Source organism: Leucopleurus acutus (assembly GCF_964270905.1).
Source record: "Leucopleurus acutus genome assembly, chromosome: 2".
Classification (NCBI taxonomy): domain Eukaryota; kingdom Metazoa; phylum Chordata; class Mammalia; order Artiodactyla; family Delphinidae; genus Leucopleurus; species Leucopleurus acutus.
In genome coordinates, this window is record NC_139143.1 from 184,599,638 (window position 1) to 184,618,634 (window position 18,997).

General features: G+C 55.1%; 1 protein-coding gene across 1 annotated transcript; it reads left to right on the forward strand.

The window, feature by feature from the left end:
* The first annotated feature begins 13,401 nt into the window (after nt 1-13,401).
* MAD2L2 (mitotic arrest deficient 2 like 2) lies at nt 13,402-18,868 on the forward strand. The gene is made up of 9 exons (XM_082862369.1): nt 13,402-13,558; nt 13,925-13,976; nt 14,071-14,189; nt 15,644-15,715; nt 16,310-16,410; nt 17,217-17,311; nt 17,635-17,708; nt 18,203-18,295; nt 18,534-18,868. Exons 2-9 carry the CDS (start codon nt 13,937-13,939, stop codon nt 18,573-18,575), a joined length of 636 nt encoding a protein of 211 aa, XP_082718495.1. The 5' UTR covers nt 13,402-13,558; nt 13,925-13,936; the 3' UTR covers nt 18,576-18,868.
* The last annotated feature ends 129 nt before the right edge of the window (nt 18,869-18,997 follow it).

The window sequence follows — 18,997 nt, forward strand, 5'->3', positions numbered from 1 at the left end:
AGGCCCCAGCTTATCGTCCAAACATCCTCCACTTCATAGTCAGAAGAACAAATCGGACACTAGCTTTCCTGCTTAAAACTCTTCAGTGGACATTTCTGCAACTCATACAGCAGACAAGAGATTAACTCCTTAATATATAAAGAACTCTCACTCCACTCTCAGCCCTGGGAGCCCTGGGGGCAGTGTTTGTATGCCCAGAACCCCAGGTCAGTAGTGCTTAGGACAGATTTTGTGAGATGCAGGAATTCTCTCTGATTTTGTTTCCATACTGCCGTGAAGATTTTAGGAATGCTCTAACTTGGAATGATCTGCCTGACTCTTCCCTCTGGCACCCCCTCATGACTTGACTGGACACTTCCTGGAATGGCTGGAATCAGACAATGGAGGTGGCCATCCCCAGGTACCCTCTTCTGCTCTTAGAACAGTGGACAGTGGGGCCACCTGGTAGTCAGCTCCACAAACCTGGAACTCCAGTTGGGGTCTTAGAGCATCTAAGACAGCAGGTTCCCGTCTTCTTCAGGGGGAGTGGATTCCCCCAGGGCTGGAAAATGAGTAGTTGTAATTGTTCAATCAAAATAGTTATGTCCCATAATTCAAAAAGAGTCATGTACCACAATGTTCATTGCAGCTCTATTTACAACAGCCAGGGCATGGAAGCAACCTAAGTGTCCATCGATAGATGGATGGATAAAGAAGATGTGGCACATATATACAATGGAATATTACTCAGCCATAAAAAGAAACGAAATTGAGTTATTTGTAGTGAGGTGGATGGACCTAGAGACTGTCATACAGAATGAAGTCAGTCAGAAAGAGAAAAACAAATACCGTATGCTAACGCATATATATGGAATCTAAAAAAAGAAAAAAAGGTTCTGAAGAACCTAGGGGCAGGACAGGAATAAAGACGCAGACGTAAAGAATGGACTTGAGGACACAGGGAGGGGGAAGGGTAAGCTGGGACGAAGTGAGAGAGTGGCATGGACATATATACACTACCAAATGTAAAACAGATAGCTAGTGGGAAGCAGCCACATAGCACAGGGAGATTAGCTCGGTGCTTTGTGTCCACCTAGAGGGGTGGGATAGGGAGGGTGGGAGGGAGACGCAAGAGGGAGGAGATATGGGGATGTATGTACATGTATAGCTGATTCACTTTGTTATAAAGCAGAAACTAACACACCATTGTAAAGCAATTATATTCCAATAAAGATGTTAAAAAAAACAAAAAACAAAAATGGTTATGTCCTCAGTGACAGTGGGAGAGAGGAGGGGGATCCTAAATTCTTGGGCTGGGCTCTTCCCAAGTCAATTTGGGACTAGATTCTGTCTCCCGAGCCCCTCCCACGATCCTCCCACCATCACACCTCATCATGAGTCATAATTTCCCTGTCTGTGAAATGGGATTATTAGCCTGTCATGAGATTTGACTATTTAGGAAATGAGGACTTCCGTGTGATTGGGGAAGGGGAGGTTTCCAGGTATGGAAGGAACTCAGGCAGTGTAGGTGGGATGGAAGGCAGCAAAGATGAGCTTCCTGGAAGGGGGGAGGGGAGATAAGAGTTGAAACATCTGCCCTGTGGGGTACTCATCGGTGGATTGGCCTTGACAGTCCTGAGCTAGTCCCTACCCACCTCCCCTGCCGCCCTGAGGCTCTGTGCCCCCAAAGTGCCACCTGTCCAATAGGAAGGGGCCTCTCAGCCCCCCCTAGGCCTCAGAACAGCCAGAGCCCCACCTACCCCTCCACATGCCTTTGTGCCAACCTGGCCTCACACAGAGAACTCTGCCTCTTGACCCGTGGAGCCCCAGGGTGGAGACTGCCAGGGACAGTGAACCAGGTAGTCACCACTTGCTGAGCTCCTCTGGGTGCAGGACCTGGATGCCATGCAAGGGAAACTGCTCTAGTCTGAAGACCTTGTCCCTGCTTCTGGAAATTGCCAGTCTGATTGGGGACAATAGCCCTGGCCCTGGGGAGCTCCCACTGTAACAGGGAAGATCTAGGTCTTGCCTTGGAGGACTCTTAGACTGATGAGACGCGGCTCCTGTCCTCAGGGAGCTCTCAGTCTGAGCAAGAAAAGCAGCCCCTGCCCCAGGAAGCCTCCAGTGTAACAGGGGAGACCCTGTTGCCGCCCTTAGGGATTTCCCAGTCTGATAGGGGAGACACAGCTCTGGCCTTGGATGTTCCCAGAACATGGGGAAAACATACACTTCGCTGGAGGGAGCTTCTATTCTGTGGGCAAAGACACAGTCCTTGCCCTCCAGGTGTCCCCACTCTGACCTGGCAGGGAGGCCACAGACCTAATGAAAGATTGAGGCACAGATGTAATTATTATTGATTCAAACACAAAAATGTCAGCCCAAATCCATTAAGCTGAGCCATGGGAGAGCACCCCCTGACCAGAGCGGAAAGAGCCGTGTGACCTTGGGCAAGTCATTTGACCTCTCTGAGCCTCGGTTTCCTCTCCTGTAAAATGCTGGAGGTTGCGAGAATGAGGGGAGGCAAAGGTATACAGAGTGAGTGGTACCCAGTAAGAGTGCAATAAACAGTAGCTGTTGTTAATATGAGGAGGGGAAAGAGCGGGAGTGGGGCTTGGGGGTGGGTTCCTGGAAGTGTTTGTGCATCTGTGCCTGCGTGTGCATGGGGGCAGGCACAGGTGGCCACGTCCTCAGTGCTCGGTGGGGTGATGGATGGCTTCGGTGGGGCAGGTCAACACAGGCCCAGGCCAGCCTGGAGGGGACCATTGTCTTAGCAAATGAGGTTTGCCTTTCCGCAGGGGCAGCACCATCTGCTTTTATTATTTCCAACAGCAGCCTCGGGAATTCCCACCCCCCTGAGGCCTCACACCTCAAAAAAACTGATGTAGGGCTGTTGTTTTGGGGGGAGGGAGTGGAGTCCTACCTCCTGCTACATTACAGGTACTCGCCACCCCTCCTCCTCTCCTAAGCCATCCTCCTGGCCCCCTATTCTCCAAATGTCATTATCTTGGTTCCCAGACAATTTGGTCGCACCCATCACTTAATCGAGTGACAGAATGCCCACTGTCAGTTCTGGCAGAGGTCAGGGTGGAGTAGAAAGACACCTGGAGTCAGACAAGCCTGGGTGTGAATCCTGGCTCCAGCATTCAATAGCGGTGTGACCCTGGGCAAGTCAATTAACCTCTCCGGGCTTCAATCCCACATCTGAAAAATGAATGTTTGCTTGGGTGTCATTTATAGGGTATCAACTACTCTAGGCTTAGAGCTTTATATATTATCTAGTTTATAATTCAGCCCACTGAAGTGGACAATACTTTTCAGGTAATAACAATAGTAACAATGGTTCAACATTGGGACAAAGATTTGAAGGATTTGCTCAAGGTTACACAGTAGAGTGAGTGGTAGAGCTGGGATTTGAACCTGTGGCCACCTGACTCCAAAGGCAGACTCTTTGACCACGCCTCATGCTAACTCGGTAACTAATACTAGTACTGACGCTGTGACTTTCAGGGATGACACGTGGTGGGGGCCTTAACCCAGAGCCTGGCACAGAGGGGGCCCCTAAAAACTTGAGGTCTGCAATTACTTTATCCCAACTGCTGTGGATTCCAGCACCGGTACCCCTACACTCACTCAGGGGTGTGTCCCAGATGGTCAATGCCAGGCCATGGTGTTGCGGGGTGCGAGGCTGCCAAAGCTGGGAACTGGTATGGGGGGGCAGGGCCTCTAGTGGCAGGGTCCTTCCTGGGGAGGCCTGTGTTCCATTGGCTACGGTGGCCCACGTGAGAGGAAGGGCTGGGGTAGGACAAGCAGAGGGCCTGGAACAGCAAGAGAGGCGGATGGCACCTGAATGGGCCAGTGGAGAGATGTTAGTATGACACCTCCCCACCCCAGGAACATGCCCAGCTCGTGCTCTTTCCAGGCTGTGGAGTCAGGGAGGCCAGGATGCAAACCCCAGCTCTGCCACATTTCCGGCCGAGGCAAGTGAAGGTCCAGGTCACGTAGCTGCTAAGCTGGTCTGCTGAACTTGGGCAGTCAGTTCCCTGTCTAGCCGATTTCCTCTGTTCGCATCAGGCACAGAAATCCTCCTCATCTTCTGGAGGCGTGCAGAGCCCCCAGTACCACAGGGACTTTCCAGGAGGCTTGCTCCCCGCTCCACAACCTCACCAGTCTGCCCTAGGGCCAACTCTGCCCCTGGCCTGGCCAGCAGGACCCGGTGGAACCCACGGATAACCTTGCAACTGTCAGTTCACTCCTATCTCCTTGGCCAAGGAGTCCATATATTAGAACAAATATGGACAGAGCACGTGCTGTGCTGCCGTGTGCCAGCTGTGTCTCAGGCACTGGGACCCCAAGTGGAACAGGACCCAGCCCCGCCCAGGGAAGTGCAGACCACGGGAGAGACAGGGAGGCAAGGGGGGCAGGAGGGCTCCCCGCAGGAGGGGACATCTGACCTTGGCCTGCAAGGGGAGACATTTTAGTTAGAGGGGAGAGCCCTAGCAAAAGCTCGGAGGCAGTCAGGGCGTGGAGATGATCGGCCCTCCGTCATGGCTGAAACCCAAGATGCCGACAGGGGGTGTGGTGGGAGGCAGGCAGCACAGTTAATTTAGTGGAAACAGGGAGCTATGGAGGGATTTAGGGATGCGAAGCAGGGTGAACTGAACGGTGGGAAGGGAGGCAGAGAAAGTGGCAGAAGGGATTGTGAGCAGGAGTCTGGATGGGGTGTGTGTGTGTGTCTGTGTGTGTGTGTGTGTCTGTGGGTGTTTCCAGTCCCATTCTTGCCTCTCTAAAGAGAAAGGCACTAGTTGCTAGCTCTGGCTGTGGCTGAAAAAAAAAGCTCAGCTAGGGGAACCCAGAACTTTCCAGCCGGGAGAAGATGTCCCTCTTCCGAAGTTGCCCTCGTTATGGCCCTAAGCCCACATCACTGCCCGACTCCTGGGGTGGTGTGTCACCTGTCGCGATGACATAGACGATGGTCAGAGGGTTTGGGTGATTACACAACAGGTGCAGGGTCCAAAAGACAATCCCCCCCAGAGGAAAGGAAATGGCTCGTGAGCGAGAGCCATTCAAAAAGAAATGGGTGCAAGACAGAGACTCAGAATTGGGAACGAGTCACACGGATGCCTCATGATCAATGACCAGCTGTTGGCAACACCGACACAGCCACATTGAGCTCATTTTGAAAGCAGACACTCTTTTCTTTCTGATTTTTGAGCTCCGATTTTAGGACAAGCAGAGAGGAGGAGGGAGAGAAAGAGAGAAAGAGTGCCAGTAACAGTGTGTAGGGGGAGGTGACCATGATACGGGAGGGGCCACAGTCAGGTTTCTCTGCAGTGTCTCTAAGCCTGAATTTTTGATCCATTTCCCCCTTTCTGTGGACCCCCTATCCCCACCCCACCCAGGGACTGGGACTGTAGAATCCCCCGTGGCCACCGAGTGTGTGCCTCGCTGGCATCCGATATGTTTTTTTCACTGCTTTCACATATATCCCTATAGGTAGGTGCTATTATCCCCGTTTCATGAAGGGGGCACTGAGGCTCAGAGAAGTGCGTCCCTTTGTCCAAGGTCACTCCCTCAGCCTCCGTCTGCCTGACCCCAGAGGGGTGGTACTGAACCAGTACTGGGACACTTCTTGCATGCCACCAGGCTGGGAGGTGGGCAGCATGGAAGACGGCTCCATGCAAGAGAGACCAGACAGAGGCGAGGGCAGAGGGAGCACGCAGTGTAGTAAGGCAAGACTTGGCGGGAAACCCAAGAAGTCTCACCACTCAAACCTCGGGTCCCACAGGAGCCTGAGACCCCGGCGTGCGGTTGGAGAAAAGCCAGCAGTGGAGAGGGAGGGAGCCTGAGCCGGGGCCAGAAGAGCGAGGCCAGCGCTGTCGGGGCTGCTAGCGCGAGGAACTGGGCAGTGCTGGCGGGGGGCGCAGCCGGAACCTCCCTCTACCTGCAACACACCCCAGCCCCGTAGGCAGCCTCGAAAGAAGCAGAGGGCACTCCTGCCAGCTCTGTCCGGAGCTTAGGGAATCTTCCAATCTTCTTCAAACGATGTCAGATTGGGGTCCCCAGCCTGAGAGACCACCGGGAGACTCAGAGACAGAGAGACAAAGAGAGACCGGGTCCCAGAGGGAGAAGGCTAGTGCCGAGGAGGAGAGTGGGCGAGAGCCGCGTCCGGAAGAGGGCGGCAAGGGCGCACGCTAGGCAGTGTCAGAACGTGGCAAAGTGAGTGTCCGGCGGAAGGCGGGCGGATGAGGGGCCCAGGAGCAGAGCCAGGAGCCGAGGGGAGACGCGGCGAGGAGCGGAGGCGGTGGACCCACTGACCGACGGGTCCGAGGGCCGGGAGGGCAGGGAGGAAAGCAGCATCCTCACCTCCATCCTCAGTCTCCGGCGCGCCCCGCCCCTGAGCGCTCCAGGTAGCCCACCTTTGTCCCGGCGCGCAGCCAGGTGAGGCGGGAGGGTGGAGCCAGGGGCGGGCCAAGGCCAAGCCTTACCTGTCCAACCGGCGGGGCAGGGGCCGAGGGGCGCGGGGCCGAGCGCCTGCGGGAGCCGAGCGCAGCGGAAGGCCGAGCCGCGAAGTCGGGACCGCGCGGAGAGGTGCGCAGGCGGCAGGAGGATGTGCCGAGGCTGAGCTGGGCTGGAGGGAAGGGGGAGGGGGCGGGCGTGAGGGAAGGGGGCGGGAGCACGCGGAGGGGACGGGGGAGGGGCGGCGGCGAGCGGGCTCCACTGCCCCCAGCCGAGGGGCAGCCCCGGGCCGGGCCGGGCCCCGCGCGCTCCCAGCCAGCGCGCCCTCGCCAGCTGCGCTCGGCGTTCCGGGCCCCCTCCCCAGAGGCCTAGCTGCCGCCGCCGCCGCGAAGGCGCGGGGCAGACAAAGAAGGTAGACAAAGGCGGGCGCAGCCGGGCGGCCGTGCAGGCACCGGGAGAGGCGGGCCCACTCCTCCCGGTGCGGAAGAGCCGCCTCGGCGCGGCCCGGGGCGCGTGGGACGGGCGGGGCGCGGGCAGCGGTGGCGCATCTGGAGCGGCCCAGCAGGGAGCGGGCGACAAAGGGCCGCGGCAGGGGGTCCCCGGCGGACCCCAACAATGGATCGGAGCTGAGCGCTCAGCTGCGGCAGCGTCTGGCAGCGCAGAGGCCGGCGGTTCCCCAAAAGGATTATTCCGCCTAGGCTGTCAAATGGGACGGAAGAAATGCCCTGTGCGAGGGAGGAGGAACGGGGCACCGCGGGGCCTCAGTAGCCTCCGAAAGTGCGCAGAGTTGGGCGCGAGGTTCAGGGAGGGGTCGGTCTTCGACGTGCGGGTCCAGGGGGGTCTTCAAAGCGCTACCAGGTGAGACTGGGGAGCACTGACGGCTGCGGTAGTGTCCGCTCCCCACTCACACACCCTGGGAGGGAAGAGAAAAAGACAATACCCCTACCCAACACACACACGCACGCACGCGCGCGCGCGCGCGCGCGCGCGCGGTCCGCCTCTCGCCACGCCCCGTCCAAAGTAGGTCCCCAACCCGGCCCAGGCAGGACAAAGCCAGCGCTAGGGGTGGCTCATCCATCACAGAGCAGGGTGCCGCGTCCTGCCGACCCTGGGAGTCCCGGAATGCTGTGTTATGGGTCCCGCGGCCCCCATAACTCACCGCGGGGTCAGGGGGGCCGCAGGCGCCGCAAAGATCAGAGAGCGGTGGGGCGGGCCCGCGTTCGCGGGAAGCAGCAGTCTTGCCTGGCGCCCAGAGCTGGCCCAGCGGCTTCCATTTCGACTGTTTTCTTCTTTCTCCAGCATGGCAAATTATGGTTCAGAGTTTTAAGAGCTCCGCTCTGTAGTCGGGTAAGATGCCTGGGCCCCTCTTCTGCTGTCATTCATTCCCTGTATGCTTGGTCAAGGAGCCTAACCTCTCTGAGCTCACCGTTAGCCGTAACTCTCAGGGCTCAAGGATTAAGTGCAGTGGCCTGCGTAAGGAGATAATGTTCCTAAGGTCCTGACCCCACAGGATATGCTCTAGAAAAATTATCTGCTATTGTTATCGTAATATTATCAGCCTGATGGGCAGGCACGAGGATGGATTGGGTTGTGAGCAGAGCAGAGACATCATCTGACTTAGGTTTTAACAAATTCACTCTGATTCCCAAAGTTGAGAATAGACTGCATTTGGCAAGGACAAAAGCAGGGAGACCAGCTAGGAACAGTGGCAGAGAAGAGGTGATGGTGGCTTGGGCCTGGGAGGGGGACAGTGGGTATGATGCTCTCTGTCAAGGATGAAGCTGTGGCCCAGCATTTACTGAACCGGAAGCAAGTTATTGGATCCTCTGGTTCAAATGCTGTTGCGATGGCTATTCGCCAGTGGGGCAATCTTTCGCCACGCTTGGACTCTCTGGTCTCTGGGTCCTCCCAGAGCAATGCTGCAAGAAAAGGTGGATGTTAGGAGAGAGGTCTGGACTCCTATCCCATCTAGGTTATGGTGACTCTGGGTCTCAGTTTCCCCATGTTTGAATGGCCAAAGTGGAAACAAGTCAAATATCCATCACCTGACGAGTGGATAAACAAAATGTGGTATATTCATACAGCAGAATATTATTCGGCCACAAAAAGGATGAAGTACCAGTACATGCTGCAATTTTGGTGAACCTTGAAAATATGAACGCTACGTGAAACAAACCGGACGTAAAAGGCCACATATTGTATGATTTACATGAAATGTTCAGAATAGCCAAGTCCATAGAGACAGAAAGTAGACGAATGGTTGGTTGCCAGGGGCTGGCAGAAGGCGAGACTGGGGAAGTGGCTGCCAATGTATGCGGGGGGGTTTTCTTTCTGGGATGATGGAAATGTTCTGGAATTAGATAGTGGTGATTGATGCACAACTTTGCGACGATATTAAAAACCACTGAATTGCATGATTTAAAAGGATGAACTTTATGGTTTGTGAATTATATCTCAATAAAGCAGTTATTTTTAAAAAGTGGCAGTTGAGTTGGATCAAGGGTTCTTACCCTGTGGTTGAGGATGACTTCAGAGGTCCCGGCAACCCCTAAAATTGTGGAAAACATTTAGTGTCTCTGTGCATTTCTGTGGATAAAAGTTCAAAGTTTAAAAAGAGATGAGCTGTCAGGTCCCCCTGACCAACAAGGTGTCAGTGACACTGCGGAGTCAGCAGAACTTCAGGGACAGAATGGCATGGGGGCTTTGCCCTGGTTGAACTATTGGAAGCTGCCCAGTGTTACTGGCCTAAGGTCAGGGCTCTGACCTGGGTCTGAGGTCAGCAGTGGACCCCAGGATCTGGGGCAGCTGGGCAGGTGGGGCCTCACACCAGAAGACTAGATGAGCGGGGAGAGGAGCTGTCTTCAGCCGCAGCCACTTGTCTTTAGGCATCTCGGGCCATGAGGATGCATGCCTACCTTAAGGGCATCTTGGGGGCTGCCTGCTGCCTTGGGAAATGGAACTGGCAAGAGGGGCACAGCTCCGGATGTTTTGGATGGGGTTTTGAAAGGCATGATGGCTGGTTCAGAGTGTTTGCTCTAGGGGCTTAGATAGTGTGTGTCGATCTTTTTTTAGAATTTTTATTGGAGTATAGTTGATTTACAAGGTTGTGATAGTTTCAGGTGTACAGCAAGATTAATCAGTTATACGTACACATATATCCACTCTTTTTTTAGAAAAACGTGGAACGCTTCACAAATTTGCGTGTCGTCCTTGCACAGGGGCCACGCTAACCTCTGTATCGTTCCAATTTTTGTACATGTGCTGCCGAAGCTCGCAAGGTGTGTGTCAATCTGAATATCATTGTCATAACAGCCAGTAATTAGGCATTTATGTGCCAGGCATTGTGCCCTTTATCGTTTTACAAACATTATCTCACTTACTTCTTACTCAACTCTATGGAATTGGTGCTGCCATGATCCCATTTTACAGATGAGGAAACTGAGAATCAGAGAGGGAAGGCCTCACAACAGGTTAAGGGGCAGTGGTGGGGAGAGAAGCAGCAGCCCAGTGGGTGTGAGGGGCACCGTAGCGAGTAATCCGCAGCAGCTCTTGCTTCATTTGTGAAAGCAGCTTTTCTCTGCACACCACCACCTAGAGCCCAAGCACTGAAATCAGAGGTCTTTGCCCCGCATCCAGACTAAATGAGGATTCATGTCGGGCAAGTGGCAATGAGACACTGCGCACCATCATTTCATGCCTTCGTTCTTTCATTCGCTCATTGGACACACATTCATTCAGAACCTGGATTTGGCCAGGCACTGGTGAGGTGCTGGACTAAGAGAATGAATGAGGCTGGGCCTCTGCTCAGGGGGCATCCCAGCTGGCTGGGTTCCTGAATATCGTGGTATCGGTGGGATCGTCACCGGGCTATACGTGCTGACTCTGTGGCTCCTCCCACCTCCCTGTGTTTGGTGTCCTGGGAACCTTAGGCAGGGATGGGATGGATAATGTGTCCTGTGATCAGGATGGTGAGAATGGGAGGGACTCTGGAAGCATCTTAGGGGTCTGGACACTTTACTGCTTGCTATTATACCCCATTCACTCATTGTGTGCTGTTCAGTGAACCCCAGGAATCTTCCTTCACCCATGCAGTCTTTGCAAAACTTTCTTGCATCTCACCTTCTCTTAGTTTCAATTTAAATGTCTCTAGGGAGTGATTTGCTCTCCGTTCCCATTGCAGACCCTCAGGAACCTGCTTCGGTTGGCAAATAAGCTCTCTCCCCTCCTAAATATCCATCCTTCCCTCCCAGATGCCCTCCTACGCATTGTTGTTATGGTGAAAGATATGCAAATACCTTTGAAAAACAGTCTCCCAGCAAGTGGGTATTCAAAAATGTAATAAATTAACCCCATGATATAATCTGGGGTTGTAATCTGTAATCCGTGACCATCCATCATGCTGATGCGATTAAGATATGAAAAACCAGATGCCGAATGGATGGAGGTAACAGATGACTTTTCACAGAGCTCCCCCATGGCCCTATGCTGATTCGGCCCCCTACCCCTGTCCCATGCCCAGCTTCTTGGCCCCCGTGGAACCCGAGGCCATCAGAGGTTTAGGGAACATCTGTCCAGCCTGTTCATTTCACAAATGAGATGGAGGCCTTTTGGGGGCTGAGGTCGATCAGTTTGATCCCTCCTCATCTGTCTCCTAGCCCCCCTTCCTCTGTTTATGGCTGGCTCCGAATCCAAAGCCCCGAATGTAGGTGTTTTTATCCAGGTTACAGTTGACAGGGTGGGTGCCCCAGTGTCAAACAAAGGTGTTGGGACCTCAGTGTCCTCACTGGAAAAATGAGAGTTTTGGGGTGTATGTCCACCAAGGTTTCTGTGAAGTTCTTTAGCTCTGTGTGGCAGGAGACCTATGGGTGACTTGCACTGTGTCGTCTCAGGGCGGGGGTGGGGTGGGGGGCTGGGGCTTAGGGCCCATGAAGGAATGCCTGGCATGATCCCCCAGGTCGCTCACACTGTGCCTCGGAGGCCACAGGAGTAGCTGGGCTCTGAGTTTCTCCATCCTAGACCCCAATCCTAAGGGACCCTTTACAAAGAATTGCCCCCTTAAGACTGCCACTTTCTGTTACCAGTGAAAATGCTGCTTGAGCGGGTTCCAGGGATGGGCAAAGAGGGACCCTCAAATCTCTCCAGTTTCCAAAGCATCCTCAGTGATTAAATCTCAAGGAGCCAGGGGACACCTGTCTACAAGCAAGTGAGCTGCTCAGCTCTTTCCATATGGAAATGGTCCTCTTCTATATGACATGGGCAGGGTCCCCAGGTCTTGGAAAGGATTGCTGTGCCCCAAATGTGCTGCCAGGTGCATCCATTTCTGAAATAAATCATCCATTCCATTGGGTTAAGCATTGCAATTTTATGAAATGCAGACTTTCCCCGGAAAAGCCCAAACCACTGTGGTTGCAATTCCCACACTTTCTTGGGCATCAGGGCCCCTGGGAGCTTGTTAAAGGGCTAGTGCCCTGCTGTGCACCCCAACTGATCTGGTAGGTCCGGGAAGCCCAGGTTCCTGACGTTTAATGGGCTCCCTGGGGATCCTGATGCAGATTTCCTAGGACTGCTTTTGAGAAATGCTCTGCGGGCATTCTTGGCTTAATGGGCTAGGTTAGTTATTCTCTCCCCTGCCCCCACCCCATCAGAAGTGTGTAAATGCAGGTTTGAAAGCATCTGGGGTGAAGGAGGTGCAGGTCTCCAATACTAAGCAGTAAACGGTAAACATTCCTATAGCTATATCTGTGTACCAGCAGATGGGCATGACTCCTAACCAGCTTTTGTGTCCCTGGAGTTCAGAGACAAGATCCCCGAACTTCTGGCCCTGATTTGTTGCCATAACTCCTCAGCCACTTCTCTGACCTTAGTTTTTCCATCTGTAAAATAAAGGGGCTGAAAATAAGGTGAAGCCCTGGAGTTCGAGTAGAAGTCAGAACTGGGTTTGTATTCCAACTGTGTGGTTTTGGCAAATTAGGGAACATCTCTGAGCCTGTTTTACCATCTATAAAGTGGGACTGTAAAATGAAGGCTTAGCTCCTAGGGTTAATGAGAGAATTAAAGAAATCAGTGCTTGAAACATATTAAGTGCTCAATGCATGTTAGTAATTATTTTAATATTAATATTATTATTTCCCAGGGTCCTCTCAGCCCTTCCAGAGTCCATGCCTCTGGGGGACTTCCGAGCTACAAAGTGTAGTGGCAGAAGACAACTATGCCCACCGCCTCCCCCAATAGCTGGGTAACTCGGGCAGGTTACTTCAGCCCTCTGAACTTCACTTGGCTCATACGTAAAACGGGGACAATCATGGCAACTGTCGCGTGGAATTGTTTTGAGGATTTAGTGAGCTGATTCACGAACACACTTAGCCCAGTCCCTGGCACATGGCTGGACCTCTATAAATGTCAGCTATTGTTATGATGCACGGCCCGGGAAGTTTTTACCTTCTTGGGAGGTAAAGGTAAAGACTGGCTGCATTTAGGCTCCGGGTGGGGGTGGGGACGGGGACGTCCCCGGTGCTCGCCGGCCCTCCCCTGTCCCCGCCCCGGAGCCGGCGGATTCGCTTTCGGTTGGGCAGCTGAGGTTCCGGGGATGGTGACTGCGGAGCTAGCAGTAGATGTCGCTGTCCATAGTGCCCAGCTGTGACCTCGAGCTGGCTCTCACCAGCAACACGTACGCTACCTCTTCCCGCGCCTCCTAAAGCGAGAGAAATGCCCTGGGGGGGGAAATACGTTGCGATCCGATGTGGAGACCAAGGTTGTCTCTTTTCGCGCCTACCTAAAATTGAAAGGAAGAGGCGTGGTGCAGCAACGGCCCTGGGATCACACCGGCGCCCAGGCAGGGCCCCGCCCCTCCCAAGCCCCGCCCCTCTGGCCGTCTCTCCCTCCTGCACCCGTGGTTGGCTGCGCAGGGGGTGGGCGTGGCTGGAAGCCGGCGCTAGGACCCGCCGGAGCGCCGCGGACGTCATGGAGCGGCGCCTGGGCCTCTGGTTGAGCGCGAGGCGCGAGTGATCGGTCGGTGGATTCCCTCGCGGGGGCCTGGCCCCGAGTCCGGAATCGAGGCCGGAGCCGGTACCGGGGAAGAGGAGAAGGGCGGGATTCCCTCGGGAAGAATCCAGCCTGGCAGGAGGTGAAGTCTTATTCCAGCCTAGTTTCGCTTTCCGCGTGTCCGGCTTCACGCTACCGGCCCTGCGCATCCAGCTGTACCCTCTGCGGCGGTGCCCTTTATGCGGGCACAGCTCTGGCCTTATCTACTCCCAGGAGACTGCAGGGCGAGGCGGCCAGTGCGCAGAGGCTGATCGCGGCGCAGCTGATGCCTCCGAGCTCTGACGCCAGCGTGGGGGGTCCTTCCCAGCTACTCCGGTTCTGTGTGAAGGGAGGGGCGGTCCTGCCCAGATTCCCCCCAGACGGAGGAGGGGAGGGGCAGTGGAGGTGGGCGGGCCCTGCGGCTATAGGGGCCTTAGGAACTAGCTCCCGCTCCTGCCCCACCCCCTAGGTATCGGGAAGGATGACCACGCTCACGCGACAGGACCTCAACTTTGGTCAAGGTAGAGAGGCTGGACCTGCGCACCCTGGCGGGGGGCGAGGGAGGGCCTGGGCTGGCGGACTTCCCCGAGCGCACTGGGTTCTGCCCCCTCGCAGTGGTGGCCGACGTGCTCTGCGAGTTCCTGGAGGTGGCCGTGCACCTGATCCTCTACGTGCGTGAGGTTTACCCGGTGGGCATCTTCCAGAAGCGTAAGAAGTACAACGTGCCTGTCCAGGTGAGCCCCACATCCAGACTGGGTGCACTGGGTCACCCCCGTATCACAGAGTGGGTAGAGAGGACATTTTTAACTTTCTTCCTTCTTCAGGCTCAGCCCTCTCAGTCCCCAGCGGCCTGGCCTTGCCTTCTAGTTCCCGGCAGCTGCTGCTAGCCCGACAACCTCCCACCCCTCGCCGCAGTGGCGTTTCCTTCTGTCCCCTCTGAACTGGGAGCTCCCCTTGCTAGAAGTTAGGGACCAGGCCCTCCGATTAGAGCCCCCCAGCCCCCCATCTTTGTATTTTAAAGGTCTCCTGAAGCTGGTGAATGGTTGCTTTGGGGAGGGGATTCCTATAAACCTCAGGCACCTTCCGTCTCCCCTCATTTACCCTAATTGTAACCGGTTGCTTTAGGTTAAAAGGCAGACAAAGCAGTAAATATATGCTACTCTATCCCCAGCCTCAAGAAGTACCTGTCCCTTAGAAAGCACTCAGTAAATATTAGAATAAATGACCGAATACTGGAAGGTGGTGGAAGCTTAAAAGATATATCGGGGGGAAAAAAACCCAAAAAACAAACAAACAAAAAGATATACAAGGAAAAGGAAAAAAAGAATCAGCACTTACTGAGCACCCACCGTGTACTAGGTACTTATCTCACTTAATCCTCACTTTTTTAAATGAGATCTTCCACAGATGAAGTAACTAAAGCACAGAGAAGTTAAGCCTGAGGCCACACAACTCCTTAGTTCCAGATGCTTTTTTTTAATAAATTTATTTATTTATTTATCTATTTATTTATTTATGGCTGCATTGGGTCTTCACTGCTGCGCGCGGGCTTTCTCTAGTTGGCGGTGAGCGGGGGCTGCTCTTAGTTGCGGTGCGCAGGCTTCTCATTGCGGTGGCTTCCCTTGTTGCGGAGCACCGGCTCTGAAGGCGCGCGGGCTTCAGTAGTTGTGGCTCGCGGGCTCTAGAGCGCAGGCTCGATAGTTGTGGCGCACGGGCTTAGTTGCTCCGCAGCATGTGGGATCTTCCCAGACCAGGGCTCTCCCCTGCATTGGCAGGCGGATTCTTAACCACTGCGCACCAAGGGAAGTCTGTTCCAGATTCTTAATGTTCGAAAATGGATTAAATTTCTGGATCCCCTCTCTGGAAAAATGCCTGTATGCTCACTCACTCACAATTTAAAGACTTCTCAGACTCTGGAGGAGCTCTGTGACCCCGCGTTAGGAACTCCTAATGCTATATTAAATGCTAATGTTGAGACTGAATTCTTAGCATCTTCTAACTTCTCTCCCTCTGTGGATAATTCAGTTCTTAGCCTCGTGATGGGAAGTCTGTCTCTTGGGTGGGGAGCCCCAGGGAACTGCTGCGCCTCTCTCCGAAGGCAGACAGGCCCTTGGGCTGCTGGAGGGGGTCTCCAATGGCTCCCCCATCAGTGCTGCAGCCTCACCAGCCATCATGGGGTTGTGTGCAGATGTCCTGTCACCCGGAGCTGAACCAGTATATCCAGGACACGTTGCACTGCGTCAAGCCGCTGCTGGAGAAGGTGAGGGCACCAGGCCCCTAGCCCACCCCACCCCCAGTGCTCCTCCATGCTCCAGGATGGGGTGATGCTGGGACCATACCGGGTCCCCATGACTCTTAACACCCAGAAACCTGTGCCCTGCACTCTGGAGACCACCCCTGCCCAGGGACAGGCCCCAGGGCATGTGGGCACGTTCAGGGCGTGCCGGGCCCGGGAGCCCTGGTTAGTGGAGTTGGCTGACTGGGGCCTGCCCAGAGGGTTTTGGGTCCTTCTCACCTGTTCTTTTCTCCCCCTCTGCCCCCAAGCTCTGTCTGAGCTCGGCCCCTCAGGGCTTCCTTATTCTACCTTGTTCTGCTCCCTGGGACACGCTGGGACCCCTGTGGGGCCCAGGCATCCTCTCCTCTCCGCGGGTACCACTCATGTCTGGGGGCGCCTACTTCAACTTCTCAAACCTCTTTCTGGGCTCTCAGGGACTCTGGGCCTAGAAGCTGAGCAGGGCCGTGAGTGCACCTTTCCCGTTCTTCCCTGGGCAGGGAGCAGGGGGCAGGGGCTGGGGGGTGGGGTAAGGGGGAGGTGGGTGTCCAGTTCTGGAATCGGGGCTTCCTGTCCTTGCAGAACGATGTGGAGAAAGTGGTGGTAGTCATCTTGGACAAGGAGCACCGCCCAGTGGAGAAATTCGTCTTCGAAATCACGCAGCCTCCGCTGCTGTCCATCAGGTGCGCTGCCTCGTCCGCCATCCACGTGCTCACTGGTGTGAGGTCCCTAGTAACACGGCCACCCTCACCCCTTTAAGGCAGCCCCTGAATGCCTTGCTAAGGCCTGAGAGGAGACATGGCAAGGTGTGCTGACCTAACGAGGCCTGTTAGTGTCTGAGTCACAGCCGGCCGCCCAGTGGTCTCTGTGGACATCACACAGGTTACACGGAGACCCTCCAGTATCACACCTGGAAAATCACAACGTTGGTGAATGGCTAGTCCCAACCTCATTTTATAGATGGAGAAACCAGGGTCCCGAGAGATGATCTTGACCTGGTCACCCAGAGCCAGGACACAGACCCAGTTTCCTGACTTCCCAGTCAAGCATCCATCCAGTCCCTAGTCAACCAGAAGTTGACCTTGGATGGGCGTGTTGGGCTGGTCAGCTGCCAGCTTCGTGTGGTGAGGTCAGGGCACTAGAATCTGTCCCCACTTGCTATGTGGCCTCGGGCAAACCCTGTCCCTTCCCGGCTTTGTGTCCGGTTCTCAGACTGGGCTACATATTAGAACCACCTACTGGGGTTCCCTGTGCCCCTTCCCCCCGCTGCATTCTGACTTAATTAGCCTGGGATGGGACTCGGCTTTGGTTTTAAACTCCCCAGATGATGTCAACTGTGTAGAGACAGGTAGCCAGGGCCTCAGAAGTCAATACACTCAGAAGCACTAGGGGGACTCTGCACCGCCAGGGCTGCTCCCAGAGTTGCTTGCCTGCTGGTGGGAGGGGGACACCCATGTGCTGGGAGACCCTCCTCTTCTCTGCTTCCCAGCTCAGACTCCCTGCTGTCTCACGTGGAGCAGCTGCTCCGAGCCTTCATCCTGAAGATCAGTGTATGTGATGCTGTCCTGGACCACAACCCCCCAGGTGTGCTCACTCCCACCCCCTCTTCCCTGGGCATTTCCATGGCTACCTGTGTTGGTCTGTGTCCTCAGATCCCTACTTGGCTGCACCAAGCTCCCTCTCTTCCTTCCTGCCTTTTAGAACTCTTCTGAAAGCCCACCTCCTCCAGGAAGCTTCCCTGATGACTCCACCTGGGCTTTAGTCTCCCTGTTGACTGTGACTTGTCTGAACACTGGGTTTACACTCTGCTTTGCGGGGCTGCTGAGCCAGCTAGGGAGGTGGGAAGAGGCTGTGCCACGCGGCAGGCATAGGGTGACCCAGGCTTGACCAAACTCTGGCCTCTTTAGGCTGTACCTTCACAGTCTTAGTGCACACGAGAGAAGCTGCCACTCGCAACATGGAGAAGATCCAGGTCATCAAGGTGAGATGAGACTGGTGTGGGAGGGTGGGCAGGGAGACCACTGGGAGGCTCTGAAAACCGGAGTTCCATGAGAGCGAGGGTGCTGCCTACGGCAGGGCATTCATTACACTTCTTACGGCAGCGCCTGGCATCGGTAGGCTCTCACTGCACTGGCTCTGTGGCCACCCGCTTGTCATCGCCCCACCTGGGCACTTGGCGCTGAGAGCAGGGAGAGCCACCAGCTCATTGGGGGTTCTTGAGGGAGGGGATCCTTGATCCAGTTTCAGAACTGGTGTTTGGGGCTTGTTAAATCACTGGGGCTCCCAGCCCAGCTCAGATCTAGACTCAGCCTCTCTCCGGTGGGGGAACCTAGGAATCTGCACGGCCAGCGATTCCCTGGTGACTCTGATGCTCCCCGAAGTCTGAGGATGCCAGCTCCGGAAGGGGAGAGGGCAGCAAAGTGAGGGCAGGCCATGGACCAGCCCCCTGCCACCCTTCCCTTGTCCCCTCCCTAGGACTTCCCCTGGATCCTGGCAGATGAGCAGGACGTCCACATGCATGACCCCCGACTGATACCCCTGAAAACCATGACATCAGACATCTTAAAGGTAAGCTGCTTGGGCCCGTGTGCTTTATTTAGGGTGTGCTGAGGCCCTGTCAGGCGGCTTTTGGATCAAGGCTCGGGGGAGATGACCAGGGCATGCCTGGCTTTAGGCTCCCAACTCCCTCTTTCCCTTAAACCCTGGCTGGGGCCACATAGCCCACCCTTGTCGGAGACCCTGTGGGTTCTCCAGAGTAGCTGCCCTGGCTGTCCACCTGACCATGGTGTTCGTTCCTGTCCATCAGATGCAGCTCTACGTGGAAGAGCGAGCTCATAAAAGCAGCTGAGGGTGTGCCTGCCCACCGCGGATGCCACAACTGTCGGACTTTGGGGGCCCAGCCTAGGGCAGTGCTGCAGGGTCACTCTGATTCCAAGTGCTCTTATTGCCTCTGTGTATGGACCACCCACCCACCCTCCAGCCCGGGGCTGCTCAGGCTTGGTTGCCTTCATGGAGGAATCCTCCCCAGGAGGGCAGGGACAGGTGCTGGGACCTCAATTTCTCAGCCTCCTGGGATTCCGCTGGCCAGCGCTGCCTCAAATACTGTGCTGTGAGTTGTTTCAATAAAGAGCCCCTAGGGCTGAGCTGGGCTGTCACTCCCTGGAGGGGAGGGAGGCTGCTTCTCTACCAAAGTGCCGAGGACCTTGTACCCCGACCCCTAGACCCGACCCCAGGCTGGTTTTACTGAAAACATTTATTACAACAAAATGT